Here is a 14,424-nt window from a genome sequence, read left to right as displayed (position 1 = left end):
ACTCTTAGCAGCACTGGTTGAAAGTATTCTCCTATCAGAAATTGTAAAAACATACCTAATTCTATAACGATAGGTTTTAAAAGTTTTTACATGGACTTTTTGTTCTTTTTTTCCTAAGAACAATAGTAGCATGGATTAAAAGCATGGACTAAAATGCTAGAGCAATTTTTGACAACTCAAAAACTTTTAAGATATGTAGACTTCAACTCCCAGAATTCCTCAGCTCCTCATTCCCCTCAATACTCCTCCAGTTTCCCATGTCTTTCTTCCTAACGTTACTAATGTTGCTGTTGCTTGGCACCGCTACGTCTATCACCATAGTAGATTGGCTGGTACACGTCTGGAAGTCCCACAGGAAATTCCCCACACTTGGCTGGGGAATTCTAAGATTTGAAATCTACTCATCATAAAGTTGCTGAGGCTGAGGAACACTGCTATGGAGGACAAGGGAGATATAAACAGTTTCGAGAAATAAAATAACATTCCAACATTCAAAGAAAACAAGGAAACACTGAACTGGGAAGTCTTACTTGATGCTTTTGAAGAGACAGAAGAATCGGCAGAATCACGAGAGCCAGATCTCTCCCTATTCACAGGGCTTCTTCTTTCAGAAGCTGAGCCTGCTCCATAATTGAAGGGAAATCTTATTTAATATTTTTATAGATATCATATGATCTAACTGAAAACGCAAAGGGGGTGAAGAAATAGACTCCTATATTGATATCAGTGTTCCTCTCAGCTATTCCCACAAAAATACATAATAAAATGATAGGTATTATATTTTTGTAGTTGATCAAAGGAGGTAAGCCATAAACCATTTATTTCCATGTATACATATACATATATCACTTACATACAAAAATACATTTATACATATACTGTACACGAACACACAAACACAAAATTGATAGGATAAGGCAAATACTAGAGAAACTGTCTCACCCTGATGAGATTGGCTTGCCCCACCCACACCAGCAGAAGGGACATGGTGCATACTCCGTTGGTTGAGGAATTCTAACTGGTGGGTTCCAGTAGCTCCCACCTTCTGGAACATTGTGCCCCTTGAGATCTGCACCAGTGGTGAGATTCATTTTTTTTTTTTTACTACTGGTTCTGTAGGTGTGGCTTGGCGGTTGTGGCAGGGGAAGGATACTATAAAATCTCTAGTCAGAGGTGGTATTTGCCGGTTTTCCGAACTACTCAAAATTTCCGCTATTGGTTCTCCAGAACTGTTCAGAACCTGCTGAATACCACTTCTGATCTGCACCCACCCACCCCTCTTTTGTCCTTCCATAAGAGCTTCAAAACCTGACCAATGGGTCAGGGGCCCCAGTGGGAGTGTTCTATATTGGAAGGGGGTTAATGGAAGAAGATCCCACCTCCACCCCACAATATTCTCGTTTTTACTTGGTTCCCCCCACCCCCCCAATTTATTTCATATTTAATCTTCTAATATTTGTACCTCTGGTTATATGTTTGCAAGGCGCCAAGAGTCAATTGTTAGTGAGATGTTAGGCAGCATATAAATTTGATAAATAATTAATAAATGAACCTCAATCCTGTACCCCTGAGTTGGTTCTTTCCCTAAAGAGAACCTGCTTGTCTTTCCCTTTGGGTTACCAACAGCTTCACACACTCTATCCCGTGACACCATGAAGTTCTAATATGAAGCAGAACGGTTCCATCGCTTTAATTTGGAACAGGGCCCATCACAGATTGTAATACTTCCTGACCAAAGAAAGGGGGAGAGGAGGAGGAAGGTGCATTTAGTATGTCATAAGGGGAAAATCTGGGTGAGGGGAGCAGATTTGTGGCAAGGAAAGAGGTTAGAAATATGTATTTATTTAGGCCCCACTCTTCCTCCCAAAGAGATCCAGAAGTATATTCAAATATGAAAAAAAAATTTTAAAAGAAAACTGTTGTATTCACTGACTGTCGTCAGTCAGTGAATACAACACTACACGGACCGGATTGGGAACTGTCTTCAGTCAGTGAATACAACAAAAACAATGACTGAAATTTATCAATATTACATTGATTTCAAGGAGCTTCTGCCCTTGTCAGCTTTCGATCCTGCTCAAGATAGGATTAATCCTACAGGAAGCAGGATTACCAATTAAAAATGGATTGTATCCAATACACTGGAAAGCCATGGGTGAGGAAGGCTGGTTTAATGCTGTGGTCCAAAGGGTGTTCCTTTACCTTCCGTTACTATTTCTTCATCTTCATTATCAGTACTGCTCAGTTTTTCTGGGTCACTCTCCAAGACATCATTTGTGGTTCCTCCTTTCTCTACTGTACTTTCAGAATTGACAAAATAGGCTGCCAAGCCAAGTTCTTGCTCCAAAGCTGTTCTCACCAGGCATGAGGAGTTTATCAACCGTAGATCACAGTATCTCAAGGATCTTGGATAGACAGGAAAAGAATGAACAAATTAAACATGTCCATAATATTAAGTAAAAATATTCCATTTACCACCCTACTCCTACCTTTTCTATTTTTTGTCTGAACATACGTTAACAGAGAATTGCATTTCAGATAACTGCATTTCAACCACTTTGTGGGTGTTGTAGTTCCGGGACTTATTAAATCCACACATCTCAAAGTTGCTAAGGTTGTGAAACACTATTTATGCATTGCCTTTCCTTGATATTTGGCATACAAGTAGGGCTTAATTTGTGCCAAAATTCAGCCTGGGATATACAGTGGCATCAAGACCAGGTCTCAAACATGAAAGTCATCAAACAGGTAGGTATTCCTGATCTAATGTATAGTAGCAATAGCAATAGCACTTAGACTTATATACCACTTTATAGTGCTTTACAGCAGGGGTCCCCAACCACCGGTCCGCGGACCGGTACGGTCAGCGGAACAACTACCGGTCCGCGGCTTGCTGGCGCCATCTTTTTCATGAAAAAGTGCTTCCGGTGAGCTTTTCCGGGTAGAAAGCTCACGGAAGCATGTTTTCATAAAAAGATAGCGGCGTAATGCTTCCGGTGAGCTTTCTGGGTAGAAAGCCATTTCTGCCGGAAAAGCTCACCGGAAGCGTAGCGCCGCCATCTTTTTATGGCTTCTTAGTCACGGAAGCACTTTTTCATCAAAAAGATGGCGGCGCCAGCTGATGCGGTGCACCACGCGCCGCGGCGCCAACTGATGCGGTGCCGGGCCGCGGCGTCAAAAGGTTGGGGATCACTGCTTTACAGCCCTCTCTAAGCGGTTTACAAAGTCAGCATGTTTCCCCCAACAATTTGGGTCCTCATTTTACCCACCTCGGAAGGATGGAAGGTTGAGTCAACCTTGAGCCTGGTGGGATTTGAACTGCCAAATTGTAGGCAGCTGGTTGGAGCAAAAGTAGCTTGTAGTACTGCACTCTAACTAGTGCACCACAGAGGAGCCTTCATAGTGCAACTCTTTTGCTGGTAAATAATAATAGGAAATTCTCATATTTGTTTCTAGATAATATCAGGTTCCAGAAAGAAAGATACTGTTTCCAACATATTTTTTCCTAATACGGATGTGCAAATATTTGGCCCAAAACAGGAAAGATGGTTCAGATTCAGCATGAGGTTACTTGCTGTAATTGTTAAGAGTCTGCATAGAGCAAGCACACATATATCAGATCCAAAGCACCAACTTGGTTCAGATCCCTATTTTCTAGCTATTTAATATTTGCCAAGAGTTGAAGAATATCCCTCCTTCCAGTGATCCTTCAGAGGGCACCTGGTGATTTTTGATGCCATCACGTATGATATTCTGTTGAATTATTTGATTGAACAAAGGCACTATGTTCCAGTCCTTCTGCTCCTATGGGTACAGTGAGCTACTTTGTGCCAGTGAGCATGGTGAACACAACTGACAAAGGGAGTCAGGTTTTGGGGTCTTGACTTCCCAAGAATTAAATATAAAACATTGCAATGGTTTAGCGACATTCTAAAATGTATACCCAGCACTTAGAATGCAAGCACAAGTTGTTGAAAAGGGACTGTAAGATGCAGTAATTTTCATATTACTATTGTGAAAATAAGAAAAGATCGGCAATACAAGCTTCTAAGCTGTTATTTCGTGGTTGGGTTGTTTTTTGGGGGGGATGGAGAGGTTTGTTTTTAATAACACTCATTACCTTGGCAGGGATTCTCCTTGAGGATCCATTCCACTGAAAATCAAAATGCAAGGTAGACCCTCCAGTTCCAAATACGTCTGGGGTTTCCAATCAGCATCTTCAATTTTCTGCCAGTTCTGTCAGTCATATTTAAGGCAACTAATTAGAACATATCCAGCCAATCAAGGGGGAAACAAAGTTAAATGTTGGAGCCAGTCACTCCCTCTCAGCCTAACCCATCTCACAGGGTTATTGTTGTGAGGAGGAGGAGGAGGAGGTATGTTTGCTGCCTTGAGTTTAATATATAAGTATAAAAATAAAAAGGTGAGATATAAGTAAGTAAGTAAAGTAAGCAAATAAATAAATAAATTTCTGCTCTAGATCTCAGCTCAACTGAGGGCATATAGAATACTTTGGTCATGTTCCTATCAATCAGTTTCGGCCTTCATTTATAACAGGGTGAAAGACAGTATTAAAGTGTTAGCATACTTTACGTAGTGGTTGAGGTCATCTGGCACATGAACTTAAATATTGCTGGTGTTGTTATTCCTATTTTTTTAATTCTATGATAAGAATGATGATTTTATCCTGCATATATGTTATATACACATACATGCGTACATAACAAGGCCGCAAACATACAGGTAGTCCTCATCTTATGACTACCACTGAGCCCTAACTTTATGTCACTAAGTGAGAAATTTGTCAAGTGAGTTTTGCCCCATTTGGCAGAGCCAGATTGGATCCTGTAAATATTTTTTGTTCCTACAGACTGCATTAACCAGACGTTAGCTTTCATCACAAAGTACCTTGAGCTGTTCCACAAAGTGCTTCCCTATGTTGATTCTGGAGCTGGGATTCCCCAGGATGATTTCAAAACGGCCTTCCAAAGCAAGCCTTTCCCTCACATGGTTGAGGCGTTCATAAGCCACCGTGGCCAATGGCATGCAAGGGATCCTTAAGACCACCATCAACCCATGTCCACTGGGACACTGCTGAGAAGAGTTGATGAGGTTCTGCGTGATCTCTAAAGTTTCAACAGTGGTGTAATTTTTCATCTGGGATAAGCCGCAGACTGCCATCATGGCTGCGGAGTAGTGCTGGACAAGAACAAATGTCCTTATCACTGCACTATGCAGCCGAGGAAACCTGAAAGGAAACAAAAAGTAAGATGATCTTAAGAGGATACTTTAGATACCTAAACCCTGGGTTTGCCAATGCCTTCTTCCAAGGTATTTTTCAATTCCCAGTCTCGGGAAAAGAGTGACTAAACCAGTCACCCAGCTGGCTACTATACCCAAGAGAACTAGGTCTCCTCAGTAATACAGTAAAACATGTGAAACATGACTAATTAATATGATTAATATGTGTACGTGTGTGTGTGTCTGTGAGAGAGAGAGAGAGAGAGACAGACAGACAGACAGACAGACAGAGAATTATCAATACATACAAATATTCAAAATTGCTCAGAATGGCCAGGAATAACAGGCAATTGAAATGGCATTCTGTGTTTACATTACATTGTATCAACACACACACACAACATATAATTCAGAGTTCGCCTATGTTTGTAACCACATTGTGGAACTCTTTCTTTACATAGATTTTAAAAAAACAGACACACACACAAAACCCTCAGTTACCACATCTTCTTCAAAAGTCAAATTACTTCTCCCACTATCTCTGGATGTTGCTGAATTCTGTCAACTCCAATGGGAAACAAAGATACAACATCAATGGAGGATGGAATTTTTCTGCAGTTATCATCATGACCCAGAGAGAAAATAAGGTTTTTTGTATATTTGAGGGAAGCTTCAGGTATATGGAAATATGTAAGTCTAAAAGAATATTATTCTTTAAAAAATAAAAGCCAATAACAAAAACCCAACCTTCAGTTTGAAGGAATGTTGCAGTTCCAAACTCTGCTTAATGCTAAACATGATTAAACAGCATTCACTCTACCTTTTCCCCAAAGCCATGACCATTGCTTCAAAAGAGCTGTCATAACGAAGCAATGGAAGACTGTGTCCGGAAAGTGTGGATTCAATGAATTCATGCAATCCATAATACTTCTTGTTTTCATGATATAAGTCCATGCCCTAGAATAAATGAGATGAATTACAGTATTGAGTCATTTGTGATCATTACTATCATAACTATTCAGGCCTTTAGTTAATCGTGCAATAGCTTTAGAAACAAATGACCACATGACCACAAATATATTTATGCATGCACAAACACAAGTTCCACCACCACCCCAGTTCAAATCTTCTTTAGATTTTCCCAAAGTTGCAACTGAATTGTTAATGTTAATGTAATAAATGGAAAATTGTATTAATATGTATTAACTGTGGCCCTATTACTGATGTTCAATGAAATAAATTAATTGATTTTTTTTCAAATCAAACATAGACTATGTCTTTACCCCATCCACTTCACTTCTGAAATAAAGGCAAAAATAAACAACAGAACAGTAAGGTGTGGACTTTTGCCTGAAAATATGGCTGATTGTTAGGTTTCTGCACAAGTATATGAAAGAGAACTTGGCAAATCATATTGTTACAAATAAAGCACCTCTCCTCAAGGTCTTAAAGCAGCCATAGCCTCTGGAAGGCTCACTGTGTACCCTTCAAGAGCTTTCCCGAATGGTTTGCATATGTACAGTAGTGGCCAAAATTGTGGAAACCTTTTGGGAAAAGTGTGTTTTTGAGGTTTGATGGCTAATAACACTACTTTTGGGGGGAGTAGTGCAGTGGTGGGATTCAAATTTTTTTACTACCAGTTCTGTGGGCGTGGCTTGGTGGGCGTGACAGGGGAAGGATACTGTAAAATCTCCAGTCAGAGGTGGTGTTTGCCGGTTCTCCAAACTACTCTAAAATTCCGCTACTGGTTCTCCAGAACCGGTCAGAACCTACTGAATACCACCTCTGGAGTAGTACCATAAAATTATACATCAATGGAAAGATAATTTAATCAAGAATGTAATGCAACAAAGTTTGTTCAATTATCTGTATTCTAGGAAGCTTGCTTAGGTTGATATCAGGTAGCTTTCTTTCATCTGATTGCAGCCAATGAGCATGAGTGTTTAGAGAGCTAATCAGGTGTCATCTTGTTTTGGAAATGAGCCAATCAGATCACAGTAGGATTCAGTTTTTGATGTCATGTATTGAAGCTGAGAGGAGGATATTTATTTGTCACTGTTTTATGTGATCGCTATCAAGTTGGTTGGGGTTTTTGGTGAGCTTGTAAAATGTAATACAATTTAAGTAATGGTGCAAAGAATTGACTGGTCCAGAAAACAATGTAGAATAGTATTATTAAGTGAACAAGGCTACGGTTATAAAGAAATTAGAAGAAAAATTGGTGGAAACTTAACCAAAGGTGGCGTTTCTAAGTTTTTGAAGAGGTATAAGGAGACTTGGTCACTACAAAACCACACTGGAAAAGAGAGGAAAAGGTGCACAACAGCAAGTGATGATAGAAGAATTAAGAAACTGTGCCTACGTGATAGAAGAAAATCATCTGGGTGTATACAAGATGAAATGGCGCAATGTAATGTGATGTTGAGTGCAAGGACTGTTCTGTGCAGACTGCAGGAATTTGGCCTAAAATTCCATGAAAAAAGCCACTTTCATCTCTCAAACAAAGGTTGAAAAGACTAAACTGGGCTAAAACCCATATTACCCGGACAGAAGAACAATGGGACAGTGTTATTTGGAGTGATGAGACCAAGATCTCCCTGTTTGGTAGTGATGGCATAAAAATATACTTTTCCCAAAAGGGTTTCCCCTATTATATATGTATGCATCAGGGGTGTCATTGAGGGCCACATCAGTGTTGTGTTTGACCTCGGGGGGCCAAGTGGGCATGGCCAAGGTGGGCATGGCCAGCTCAACGTCACTCATGTCAGCTGTGGTGGCCCAAGTGGGGCTGGGGGGATCCATTCTCTCCACCAGAGGAAGGAGAGACCAGGGAGGGGGCCAAACCCTTGTCCTCCAGAGGAGCCTCACCATCCCTCTTAGGTCACACAGAGGACCCCCAGGCAAGTGGTGCAAGCTGACCAGAGCCCTAGGCAGAAGGCAAGCGCCCAGCACGGTCCTCCCGATCTCCGTTTTTGCTGGCAGAGGCCAGGGTAGCCCCACAGACCAGATCTACTTAAGCACTCTGTGGGCCAGATGTGGCCCCGCAGGCCTTGAGTTTGACACCCCTGGTATGTATAGGGAACATTGTCACAGTGACTACTGGCAAACTGAAGCTTGCATACATGTGCAATGTGCAGCGACAACCTGGAAAAACTTTTGAAGCAGAACCTTTTGCCTCAACAGTTGGGGTCTGCTCACATTAACCCACTTTGAGCAGATTTATTCCAAACGTTTTGCACAGCCCTATTGCGTACCCCGGATGCAAAGGAGTAAGCAAAATGGGATAGGAGAATCTAAGAATGAATGAACCGGGAAGAAAATCCACTTTGTTAAACTGTCACGCGATCTTTACAAAAGTTATCTTCTTACATTGTTGTATAACGAAGGCCAGTGAATTTCATTGTAAGGGCTAATGCGGGTGTATTGGGTCTGCAATGCGTAAGGAAAGGAAGTCACATGAAGGGTGACAATGTTGGGAGCTTCCTTCACCTCTCTACAATTCAGCAGTCTGTCCACGAGTCCCACAGCTGGATCTGAGTGAGGGTATAGGCTATGAACTGCGCTGTAAAAGAGAGAATGTGTGCAGTCAAGGGTTGACATTCTATGTGTTAAGTACAGAGTAAATATAAACACTGCATGAACAGAGAGTAAAATAGATGCATGTCCATCTGTTATTTACACATTTAAATATGATGTCTATATCTATATATGAGATCTATCTATTTATGAGATAGATACTGTAGATGTATTGATATCTATATCTACAGGTAGTCCTCAACTTAAAACCACAATTGAGCCCAAAATTTATGTTAAGTGAATTTGTCCCATTTTACAACTTTTCTTGCCACATTGGTTAAGTGAATCACTTCAGTTGTTAATTTAGTAACATGATTGTTAAGTGAATCTGGGTTCTCCGTTGACTTTGTTTGGCACAAGGTTGCAAAATGACTCCTGAACACTGTAACTGTCATAAATATGAGTCAGTTGTCAAGTATCTGAATATAAATCACATGATCATTAGGATGCTGCAATGGTCATAAAGTGTGAAAAACAGTCATAAGTCACTATTTTCAATGTCATTGTAACTTCAAACAGTCACTAAATGAACTGTTGTAAATCTGGAACTACCTGTATATATCTATCTCCACCTCTTTACCTCCCTCTCTCCCCTCCCCTCTCTCTACATAAATACATACATACATACATACATACATATACTTACACACACATACACACACACACACACACACGTAGTGCTGGATCAGTCCAGTTCAATGTTCTGTGCCCTATATAGGTAGTCCTTGATTTATGACCACAACTGGAACCAGAATTTCTGATAGTAGGTAAGGTAATTAAATGAGGCGCACCCAATTTTACAACATTTCTGCCACAATTGTTAAGCGAATCACTGCAGTTGTTAAATGAATCAGGTGGTTGTTAAAGAAATTCAGCTTCTCCATTGACTTGGGTTGCTGAAAGATGGCTGGGAAGATTGCAAATAGTGATCACATGATCCTAGAATGCTGCAACTGTTGAAAATAGATGCAGATTGCCAAGTGCCTGAATTTTCAATCAAATGACCATGGGAATGCTGTGACGGTTCTAAGTGCGAGGACTGCTTGTAAGTCACTTTTTTCAGTGCCTTTGTAACTTTAAATGATCACCAAATGAATATAAGTTGAGGATTACCTGTAGTAGGATACCAACTTCATCCAGAAAGCTACCAGATTCTACATGAGATGATAGCTCTATTCTCTAACAATTGATTCTTAAACCTGCTACCTTTAATTCTTAAGGCCATCAAGCAAGTACGAAGGCTTGGCTACTTGCTTATTTTTTTTATATTATTTACCTATATGGGTGAACCAGCTGCTTTTAAATGAGCTAATACAAACAGTGCAGAAAGAATATTTATTGATACCTGTGTTTCCCCCAAACTAAGACCTTGTCTTTATTTATTTTTTTGCCATCAAAAAAGGCACCAGGTCTTATTTTCGGGGGAGGATGTCGTTCACTGAACTCACCTTACTTGTGTGCATCACCCCACCCCACCCGGCTTCCTTTTCGCTGTCAGAGACCTTCAGGAACTTCTTCAGCAGGCAAGGCCAGCATGGCTTTCCTGAAAGCCTCTGCAGCCCATAACAGAGCTCCAGATCGATCTGGAGCTCTGTTATCAGCTACAGAGGCCTTCAGGAAAGCCTTGCCGGTTGCAGAAGAAATGGGCCAGCAAGGCAGGTGTCGGGGTGTGCAAGGCCTGGCTGCAACTGTCTGAAAGTTAAGTAGTAGGGCAGCTCCACCCCCTCCATCCCCACCCATGCACTCTGGAGTGGGTCCTGATTAGGGCTTCTTTGTGTAAAAATCAAGCCAGGACTTACTTTCTGAGTAGGTCGTACTTTCGGGGAAACACGGTAAATTTAAGATGCTTGCATAGTATTGTAGTTCTCTACTGCTCAGCAACAGCACTGTTGTTCGCTAAAAAGTGCAACCCTTCTTACCTTACAAGATCCTGGTGAGCATGGTCATGAATGAGTATAAACAGGGTGTGTGGATTCTGCAAAGAGTTCTGCAAGAAAACTTTAAACTTTAACTGGGCATCGGTGTCAAGCTTTACGACATATTGTTCCACCCTTTCTTTTGTCAGGTGTTCCTTCTCCAAGCCAAGCTCTAATAACACACCTAAAAAAAGATACTGCGTGTCAGCAAACTGAAATGAATTTGCATTGTGGTTCTTTTCTACCTATTGACACCAATCAGCACCTGAATGCCAGAGGTGGAAGAGGGTTTGCTGATATGTCACTTCTGAAGGAGGCACACATATCAGGAAATCTACTTTCTCAAAGGAGCCCAAGTCAAGGTTTTGAGTGCTGGAATCTGCAATGGAGCAAACATGAGAGAGCAATTTCTGGGCCACAGTGAGCTGGAAAGGGCAGATATGATGCCGCTCAACGTTATAACCTAGTGGGGAAAAAAGCAAAAAAAATGGTGAGAAAAAAATGTAATTCTTTATTTACTTAGATTCCTAAATTGTGAGATGAACATTCAATGACAAGACTCTTGGAAAAAAAGGATAAGAAGGATACAAATATATGAAAATATATATATTTATTTGTTACATATACACCTCACATACTTGTACACACAGCTGCTCCAATTACATCCAGGGTTGCTGGTTTATTTGCAGAAGCAGAGAGAGAAGATGATATGTGGGTTCTATTTTCTTGATAATATTTATCCAACAAACCATCGAGGTCACCATCTAACAAAATAAAAATTATCTTACTCTTTTGTGTTAAAGCTATATGAATCAGTAATAGAGCTTTGGGAATAGTAGAGTTGCATTAAAGCTATGGGATATTCAGGAACATTCCAACTCTTGAGGAAGAAAGATGCTATAGATTACAATAACAGAATGGTGCATCTGGGTATAATATTTGAAATTCAGAGATTTATTTTAGGATTTTGCATGAAAAAAAATCACTTTATTTTAATTTTTAATTTTATGCTTTCAGATTGCTTCAAACAATTGTTGGAAGGGAGGAAGCAGGGAAGGAGGGAGGGAGGGAGAGAGGAATTTTAAAAGAAAATACACCCATTTAAGACATAAATTTAATTTGACAGACAACTTGGCATTTAATATTACCAGCTATTTAGCACTTAATCTGATGCCCTGTAAATGGCAACTAAAAATAAAGGGCTTTCAGATTTTACTATCACCTGTCTATCAGTTGGCAAATAAATAATATTATCTGACAGTAAGTGGAAGATTAATGTGAACTGAAAAAACCCCAAAGAACTGAATAGGAATCTGACATTTCTCACCACTGGCCTTAAACTTGCAGTTCTTACAAAATTTAAACTTGTATGTGCCACAACCCACTGCTATACGTTGTCTTGGCCAGTCCTCTGCAACCAGGTAATAGGAAGTGTGAAAAAATGCCAAGCAATTAGGGCCCCAGATCTACTTTTGTTCTTTCTTAACACACTTGCTTTTTAACCATGAAAAAAAAACCCACCTGCAAACACACTGTAAAGGTCCCATGGCTTACCTGGGCAGAGAGAACTGAAAAATGTTCCAAGAACTTCTCCTTTCCCAGTAACTATCTCGTAGCTAACTTCTTTCTGATATTCTGCTGGAGTGAGCATGCTTTCAGAGAGTATTCTTGCTTGATATTTCCCTACAAGATAAAACAAGGGAAGAGAAACCTCTTAATCACAATTCCACTAAATCAAAGGCAGGATTATTTTTCTCAGATCGAAGAACATGATGTATCCTTCTGCAGCCAGAAATCCTCCAGATCTGAGAATAACCTCCATATTTTCATATGGAGGAATCAAAATTGTAGTCCAAAGCACTGGAGGGATACTAGTTTGGAGAATAAAAAAACTAATAAAATGTGGAAAAAATGCAGATGATAAGTAGATCTGGAAATGGTTGATATTGGAATACAGACTACCTAGAAACCAGAAATATGAAGGTTCCAAGAAGTAAAGGCAGAATATATTGCAGATAATGATCCAGCTCTTTTTCTCACTAACATTTGGATCAACAGTATCTATGCTGGTCAGGGCCAAAGCAAAAAAGAACCTTTAGATCTGCACTTTAATTTTGGAACAGTACATTTACAAAAATATTTTACTTCATGGTGTTGCTCAGTTTGCTCTGTTCCTGAACCAATTTTAACACTTCCAAAAATGAGCCTAGGATCTAATTTCTGCAGAAAAAAACTGTCTTCTTTGGTGAATATAAAGAAATGCCGTTTATTTAGTCCTGTGTTATAAAGGAAATTTATTGTTAAGCTTGAATAACTGCATTTGCCCAAATTATATAATAATTATCTAAGCATATAATTAAAAACAAGATCCCAGGCTCCACTTCAGAGTATTCTGGTTTTAACTTATTTAACTTCTGTCTATTTAATATTTAATGTTTGAAAGTTTGAACCTTTTCATGATGTTTTAAGCCACCCAGTCACTTGACAGTGAGATGGGTGGCATATCTATTTAATAAATAAATAAATGCAACTAGATGGAGGGATATTAGTATGCAGCATCTGGCAAGAATGATTTATTTATTGTATTTACAGCATTCTTTGGAAAAAAGCATATTTTTTAAAAATCTAGAGAATACAATAAATAATGTTATGAAAGCCAAACATATACAAATCAACAAGCAGCAAATCATATAAAGACCCAAAACCTGGATGAAAAGGTGCATCTTCCTTTCTTTAAGAGATTTTACCCAAGAAAGAAAGAAAGAAAGAAAAAGACAGAAGTTACAGAGAAAAACAAAGAAGGATCATAAATAACATTGTCTGGAATCTCATAAAATATTATGAATGCAGCCAGAAGATGACATGATAAAATTTCTGCCTTGGAAGACCTCTAATGTTCAGGTATGTGATGTGTATAGCATGGCCTTCTGGCTATGCTAATCGTACAAAGTGAATGCTCAGTCAATAATTCATTTTATGACCAAGCCATCAAATATGTCACATTTATTAGCATGTATCTTAATGAGATTTCACAACATGACAAATTATCCAAAAAAGAAACACAACCAAGAGCCTTAATGTGGTTCTTTTAATAAAAAGCCAGTAGTTGATGTACAGTATTTTGCATCATGTATATGATGAAAATCTACTCTATTGTCTGCTAAGCTTAAATGCTTCCAAGGCCTTTTTATGAGAGCACCAATGCCTGGGGGTGTGGGGAGATAAGCAAGGGGAACTCTGATGCAAGCATGTGATAATACAAGCCCTGTCCATTTTCTCTGTATATTGTGACACTGCATATGCCTCTAACAATAAGAGACAGAGCTTGAACCATAATGCTACACGACATCATTTGTTGAAAGTAGCAAGAGCCTGCAGGGGCAGCTATAGGAGAACACCAGGCAACTGTAAGAGATAAACAGGATATTCTTGTAGGATTACATTTATCTAAAATAGAAAAATTTGATATTGTGTGTAGATCGGCCTATGTATCCATAACCAAGGTAATAGGGATGGAATCCCTCCACAGCTACTGTTCAAAGGTCATACCTATTTTTATCGAGATAGAGGACAAACATTGAAATTCAAGGCAAGAAGACAGAATGCACTTGAAGCAGGCTGCTTTGCATAGCTTGATGGCAATGTAGATGAAGTTCTCTGATCGGAGCGGTTATATGTAAAGTAAAAGAAA

At 39.6% G+C, this 14,424-nt stretch overlaps 1 protein-coding gene across 2 annotated transcripts in view; it reads right to left on the bottom strand.

Annotated features, from left to right (window-relative positions):
- Positions 1-14,424, bottom strand: part of GREB1 (growth regulating estrogen receptor binding 1) — a 63,237-nt gene that overhangs the window by 18,496 nt on the left and 30,317 nt on the right. Inside the window, exons 11-21 of one of the 2 annotated variants that reach the window (XM_087946699.1) lie at positions 14,283-14,390; positions 12,288-12,416; positions 11,372-11,497; positions 10,999-11,196; positions 10,737-10,917; positions 8,611-8,803; positions 6,062-6,198; positions 4,909-5,248; positions 4,121-4,236; positions 2,203-2,405; positions 531-620 (exon numbers count right to left, since the gene is read on the bottom strand). In XM_087946699.1, the coding sequence (XP_087802825.1) occupies positions 531-620; positions 2,203-2,405; positions 4,121-4,236; positions 4,909-5,248; positions 6,062-6,198; positions 8,611-8,803; positions 10,737-10,917; positions 10,999-11,196; positions 11,372-11,497; positions 12,288-12,416; positions 14,283-14,390 (1,821 nt within the window). The remainder of the gene's footprint in view (positions 1-530; positions 621-2,202; positions 2,406-4,120; positions 4,237-4,908; positions 5,249-6,061; positions 6,199-8,610; positions 8,804-10,736; positions 10,918-10,998; positions 11,197-11,371; positions 11,498-12,287; positions 12,417-14,282; positions 14,391-14,424) is intronic. The other variant, XM_026674305.2, reaches the window with a different exon arrangement.

Source organism: Notechis scutatus, chromosome 1, assembly GCF_049901735.1.
Source record: "Notechis scutatus isolate UNSWTSFEM ecotype Mainland chromosome 1, rNotScu1.2, whole genome shotgun sequence".
In the NCBI taxonomy this organism is placed as follows: domain Eukaryota; kingdom Metazoa; phylum Chordata; class Lepidosauria; order Squamata; family Elapidae; genus Notechis; species Notechis scutatus.
Note: the sequence above shows the minus strand (reverse complement) of the source record. Positions and strands in the feature narration are given on the sequence as shown.